This window comes from Artibeus jamaicensis, unplaced genomic scaffold (assembly GCF_021234435.1).
Source record: "Artibeus jamaicensis isolate MK-2021 breed Jamaican fruit bat unplaced genomic scaffold, CSHL_Jam_final contig_1016, whole genome shotgun sequence".
Lineage (NCBI taxonomy): Eukaryota > Metazoa > Chordata > Mammalia > Chiroptera > Phyllostomidae > Artibeus > Artibeus jamaicensis.
Window position 1 is genome coordinate 8959127 of NW_026521195.1, and position 6800 is coordinate 8965926.

General features: G+C 38.5%; 1 protein-coding gene across 1 annotated transcript; it reads left to right on the forward strand.

Annotated features, from left to right (window-relative positions):
• Positions 1 to 5005: 5005 nt before the first annotated feature.
• On the forward strand, positions 5006 to 6019 carry NEUROD6 (neuronal differentiation 6). Its single transcript, XM_037126453.1, has one exon. It carries the CDS (start codon positions 5006 to 5008, stop codon positions 6017 to 6019), a length of 1014 nt encoding a protein of 337 aa, XP_036982348.1.
• The last annotated feature ends 781 nt before the right edge of the window (positions 6020 to 6800 follow it).

A 6800-nucleotide genomic window follows, 5' to 3' on the forward strand; every position in this document is an offset into this window, starting at 1 on the left:
AATGTAGATATAGATATAGATATGTGCATATACAAAACATTTAGACATCTATGTTTAAATTATATTTTAAGCCCTCTAAGGCTTCAAGAAGAATAAGATTGTTCTGTGTTTTGCCTTATCATTTAAATACTTTTAGTCAAACCCCACGGGCTGCTTTCCAAAGTGGGAGGCTTGCCACCACCATAAAACTCTTTCCAACCAATGGAGATTACAGAGTTAAAACCCCAAGGATTAACGCTGGGCTGGCACAGGCCCCCTGCTGCCCTGAAGCATTTGTCTAAGCGCTTAAAAAAGGGAAGGGGTTGGGGGGAGGCAGTGAGGCGACAGAAAAGTTGTGGAAAATCTCTCTCAGGAGGTATCCTAATTCTAGGAAAAAAAACTCTGGTCTCAAGGATTCGCTGCCAGATCCTGCCTGGAATCTATCTATATTCTGTTGATTTTACCTTGTTTATACCCTTGCGAAGCCAGAAATAATGCCTGTCAGGTTCCGACCTGATCACTTAAATTATGAGGTGGTTATGAAAAAGGAAGTCCATAGAACTCCCATTTGCTAAGACACAGGTATCAACAGGATAACCCCAAAATAACAACATTTAAATCTTAATTTGGACTTTTGTCTCCACCTGCCTTGCAAATTGTATTCAAATGTTCAGTGGGTCATTTCTATAAATGAAATATATATAAACATATTTACCCAGTGAGAGCAAGAAAGAGGCAGATAGACACTGGGCACTTAAAAAAAAAAAACTACTATAAATTGTCATGGCCCCGGAAGCAAAGATCATATCTATTAGATTAATATCAAATTGAGTTATAGATGTAAACTTTGATAAGCAGTGATTGCTGTAAAATGAGGAAACATAGAAATGATGATAATACACTCCTCATACCCTGAGTATTTGTCTGTAATTCAGAACGTGTTCTATTTGGAGTATTGGTGTTAACATGCTTTCTTAGCAGAGAGTGCAACAGCAGTTTGGTGTATGTTATGAATGCATATTAACAGCACATGCATTTGCATATCTGGAACTATCGTAGAAAATACATAAAGAAATTTCTTTTGAAAGACTATTGTACAAACATACTGAATCCTTGCTAAATCTTGATATAACAACTTTTTGTTTTCCTCCTTTTTGGGGGAAAAACCCCTCTAAGACATTCAAAACATAGATTAATACCCAGAAAACCTCAGCATAGAATCTATCTGCACCCCCCCATCCCCACCACATTACCACCAGCACCAAAAAATTTTATTTCATGTTCAAAGGCAGCAATAGAACAGCCCAAAATGTTTTCATCAAAACCTGTTTCTCATTTGCGCATTGAAAAGATAAAATACAAAATCTATGCTTACGATGAGCCACATTGGTGATAATTTTCTACTGACATGTCATGTTGTCTGTTTCTTGGATTTTTATTTTCCTGTGCTTGACGCCTGTCATACAAGGCAGCTTCAGGAGACTTTGCAAGTTTAGAATATGATGCAATATACAACATTCATGACAGGGGTGATTGCTTTGTGGCTTGTGACCCTGATACTTATGTTCCTTTACATTTAAAAATTAAACCATACATGAAACAAACAGAATTCTGCATTTGGTCTTCCTATACAAATTTCCTGTGCTGACAGAGAGTTTAAAAGTGTGCGTTGTTTTTCAGTCAAAAGCTGTGTGAAATAGACTCAATGCACCCATTAACAGCAATATTCCCTTAAGCGACACATTTCGAAGGGCCTTGCTATGTCCAATTTTTAAAAAGCATGAACTAGGCCAACCTACCTATGTTAAGTTATGAATTTATGGTCTTTTATTTTAAAATTGCATGTTTTCTTTTACTGGACCATTGAGAGAATAAAATTATCCCCCTTTACCTAGCACGGTTCTCCCCTTTACCGGTTTTTCCTTCTTTTCTAGAACTGCCCGGACAAAGTCGAGTAACTGTTGAGGGGGATGGAAATAAGTGGGGTATGAGGAGTGAAAGTGAATTTAGTTCGAGGCCCCCAGTGCCAACTGGGAACCAAAGTGCATTCGAGTGGCAGAATCCTCAGCCTTTCAAAACTAGGCTTGATCAGGGGAGTGCTAACCCAGACTCCACAGCTACAGCTCTGCCAGGGATTACTTTAATACCAAAAGCATACTGTCTCAGGTTATAGAAAGAGATTACACTGCCATCCAACAACAAAGGTGGTGTTGGTCTATTTTCAAACTTTTATTTTTTTTAAAGAACCCTTTTCACTTTACTGACAGTCAATCCTGAAATAAAACGTCCTTTTTGGGTGGACTGGGGTGGGGGGATAGGGAATAGAGAAAGAGAGAGAAAGGTGGAGTTTGCTTCTGGCTTCACAGTCTGTTTTATTTATAAAGCTTTGCCAGCTTCACTTAACTGTTTCTACCCTGCTTTTGTTAAGAAACCCAAAAGGGCGGCATGGGAAAGACAGATAAATATGAAATAAATATGACAGGGAAAAACAATTCGACACTAATATGAGAGTGACAAGATATTTCAATTGGTATTGGTCTGGAGGGAGAAAAATGTGAGAAAAACTTTAGGAGAAAGAAAAAATTCTGCAAGCTCAAAAAAAATCAGGAAAGCTCATTTTGATTGAAATACACAGCAGAACACCAGCGGAAGAAAGACAAAAACCTAAGTGGTAATTTTTACCTCTATTGTGTCTGAAATGAAATTAGAAGGAATAAGCATGTCATGCTGGAAAGAGACCAGGGACAATAAACAGTGAAGTTGTGGCTCTGGGGAGAGGACATAAGCAAGTAGTCTGAGATCGCTCACATTGGACTGGCAATCCTTTCTGCGTTTTGTTCACAGATGCAGAGAATCTCTCTGAAAAGTTGTTGAAAGGTACCAGCAAGTGTAGAAATGGGAGCACCTGAGGATGCCTTTCACAGCCCCCAGACAGAGAAACTGTTCTTTCATTCCAAATTCCTAAGAAGCACAGAAGTCTCACATGTTAGTAAGGGAACACACAGACACACACGCCGGTAAGTTACATGTCATGAAACAAAACAAGGAAATAAGGAGACCTCTGTTGATCCCTGTTTGCTGACACAAATCTTAGTTTGGTTAAGCATCTCAAGACCATTTTCCTGATTTCAGCTCTTTTTCATGGCTTTCTTTCCCTGGGTACCCAGGTGCACAAATAGGATGGTGATCTTCACAAAACATCAACAACAATGACAAAAAAAAAAAAAAGCCTCTCGCTCACACAAAAGCCCACCTTGTAAATGAATGGAATATTAATGACTACCTAACAGTTGCACCGTTGGCAGGGCAAAACTAAACACTAATACAGCCCTTCCTGCAGATTGCCCGTGAAGCCAGAGCAGCTCGAGGAGAGACGCACCTACTGTATGTGAAATGCTGGTGCAGATTTTTCCCTATCAGTCTAACCTTCTGTGTTGATGCATGAATGCTGGTACCCACTTACAGGGATGCCAGATGATCAGTGCAGAATGAAGGTCCCAAGAGAGAGGATCACATGGTTCTCTCTGCCCTGTGACGTCACTAGCAGATGGCATGGGTACCAGCTCTGGCAGTTGGCATCAATGTCACTTTTTAGAGATCAATGAGATAGTGCAGATACACACAGATCTAGAGACTCCAGGAGACGATGCGACACTCAGCCTGAAAAGATTTGGAAGATCCAAAATGAAAACTGATTATTGAATGAAATTAAAACCTAAGGTAATATAAATAAAGATATACTTCAATTGATGCTGGCTTTGCATGCAAGTATTTAAAGATACAGTGTCACTGTCTTATAGGATTTATATGCTCTTTGCCATCTATAACTTCTTATTATATTTTATTCTTATGATGCAATTATCACATACTTTCACTGCTACTATGTTACACTGCTGCGAGTATGTGGACATTACTAAGAGTTTGTGTGTGTGTGTCTGTGTGTGTGTATGGAGATTGTTAAATTGAAAAATCTCTGTTTTAACCTGCTTATTTGTTTGAGGACTTTAGATGAAAATACTTGCTGCTTCACCAAACGAAAGCCAAAATTGCATTTGAAACACAAATTATTTTCCCCTTTCATTCGGGATTCTGAACACACGTGCACAATTGCAGTCAGAATCCTTGGACCGTTCCTGTCAGATATTAGCTAGAGGGAGACTTCTGTGGCTCGTAGAACAAAAACACTCCGAGAGTGTTTTTTGTCCAGGATAATTTGAACAGCAGTAAACAGACAATTACATGTAGAGAAAATGTAAATGGAAAAGCAGTCTCAACATTTTCTTTGATTTGAGACAATGCCAATGATTTTTATTTTTTAAATTTATTTATGGAGTTTATTCCAAATTAGCTTAATCCTTCCCCACCCCTTTTTTTGTATGTGAAGGCTGGGAAATAGTGCTCTTTGACATTTTTCTTTACTGATCCAAGAGAATTCAGTTTTAAAATTGGCTCTGATTAATTTTGTTTTAAATTGTATGTTTGTAACAGCTACTTATCTAAATCCACGGTTACATAATATAGCAAATAAAGTTAAGGCTTTTTTTAAAAACCCACAAATTTGTCATCTAATGGAGAGAGAGAGTACTTTTTATTTTAAAAACGGGTGCCTCCGCTCATTTTCTACTCAGGGGGATTAGAACTAATGAAATTCTATATTGTTGTATTATGTTTTGTATTTGCTAAAGTTCCATGCTCTTTTTTGTATATTTAAAAACCAGTAAAATAGCAAAGAGAAATAGAGATGGTGGTGGCATTACTATAAATGCCTCATGTTTTATTTTCTTTTGATAATCTGCTTGTATGAATTAATCCCATTGCATGTGTCAATATTTGCCATAATTACTCATCTGCCCAAACTCAAAAATTATATTTAATGTAAAAAAAGATGACTCCCGGAATCAGTTTCTTTTCACGTGGTTTTGCATTTTTATGATTAAGTCATTCAATATGTTTGAAGTGTATAAACTTTAACAATGAAAACACTTTAAATATTGGCATTTTTCAGGTAATTTAAGATTAGAGAACCATGTTAACACTACCGTTTGATGAGTCTGTTGTAATGCCAGAATCCCAGATGTGCAGAAAGTTTTCTAGAGAATGCGAGGACCAGAAGCAAATTAAGAAACCAGAAAGCTTTTCCAAACAGATTGTCCTTCGAGGAAAGAGCATCAAAAGAGCCCCGGGAGAAGAAACTGAGAAAGAGGAAGAGGAGGAAGACAGGGAAGAGGAAGATGAAAACGGCTTGCCCAGAAGGAGGGGTCTTAGGAAAAAAAAGACGACCAAGCTGCGACTCGAGAGGGTCAAGTTCAGGAGACAGGAAGCTAATGCGCGGGAGAGGAACCGGATGCACGGCCTGAACGACGCTCTGGACAATTTAAGAAAAGTGGTCCCCTGTTATTCTAAAACCCAAAAACTGTCCAAAATTGAAACTTTACGACTGGCCAAAAACTACATTTGGGCACTTTCGGAAATTCTAAGAATCGGCAAGAGACCTGACCTGCTCACGTTCGTCCAAAACTTATGCAAAGGTCTTTCCCAGCCGACTACAAACTTGGTGGCCGGCTGCTTGCAGCTCAACGCCAGGAGTTTCCTGATGGGGCAGGGCGGGGAGGCTGCGCATCACACCCGGTCACCCTACTCCACTTTCTACCCGCCCTACCACAGCCCTGAGCTCACCACCCCCCCAGGGCATGGAACTCTTGATAATTCCAAGTCCATGAAACCCTATAATTATTGCAGTGCATATGAATCCTTCTATGAAAGCGCTTCCCCTGAGTGTGCCAGCCCTCAGTTTGAAGGTCCCTTAAGTCCTCCCCCAATTAACTATAATGGGATATTTTCTCTGAAGCAAGAAGAAACCTTGGACTATGGCAAAAATTACAATTACGGCATGCATTACTGTGCAGTGCCACCCAGGGGTCCCCTTGGGCAGGGTGCCATGTTCAGGTTGCCCACCGACAGCCACTTCCCTTACGACTTACATCTGCGCAGCCAATCTCTCACCATGCAAGATGAATTAAATGCAGTTTTTCATAATTAATGAGGAAAATGAAAATAAACAGTGGTCATTCACCTCCCCCCATCTAATTAAGACAAAGCAGATGCTTGTGGGCTGAGTAATTGGCACAACTCTATCTAAGGTGTTTCCTAGTTTCTGAAGTGTGTTTCAACTATTGTGAGAATTTTCTATGTAATAATAAACCTCTTTTCTTATGAGAACTCCTTTTCCTTTCCTTTTGTCTGTAAAGCACTGTGATTCTGTTTCTCCAGGAAGAATTTTATTTGGTTTTTTTTTTTTTTGGTTTTTCTTTTAAATTCACAATTTGTTTGAACGAGGTGTCTCAGAGTGTACTGTTGAATGAAGACATGCACCCAGCATAACTCAGTGTCTATTTCAGTTGTACAGTAATGATAAAAATGCATGTTATTAAAATAAGATGAATAAAATAATGTGTTTATAATGATTAGGAATTACATCTTATGTATCTCTGAAAAATTGGAAATTTAATATATTGAAAATAACACCAAGCTGACAATGATATTGGAAGGCACATTTGAAAATGTGCAACAATATAAAAAAGCCATGCCCTTTTCTTTTTATTAAGGATAAATCTAAATGCATTCAATGGGTAATAATTCCTCTTCAAGCATTTGCAGATGAGGCAGCATATTTAGGTAGGTGGGGTCATAATTTTGGATAGTGTATTTCAATCATAAAAAAAATTTCAGCACTTGTTTTGTATGGTTTGGAAATTTTCTGTACAGGTTTGTTATCATAATGTATAATTGTGTTTTTCCACCCCACATTTTTAAAGCAATTA

Coding starts and splice junctions, on each gene's coding strand:
- NEUROD6 (XM_037126453.1), top strand. CDS start 5,006: ATGTTAACACTACCGTTTGATGAGTCTGTTGTAATGCCAGAATCCCAG.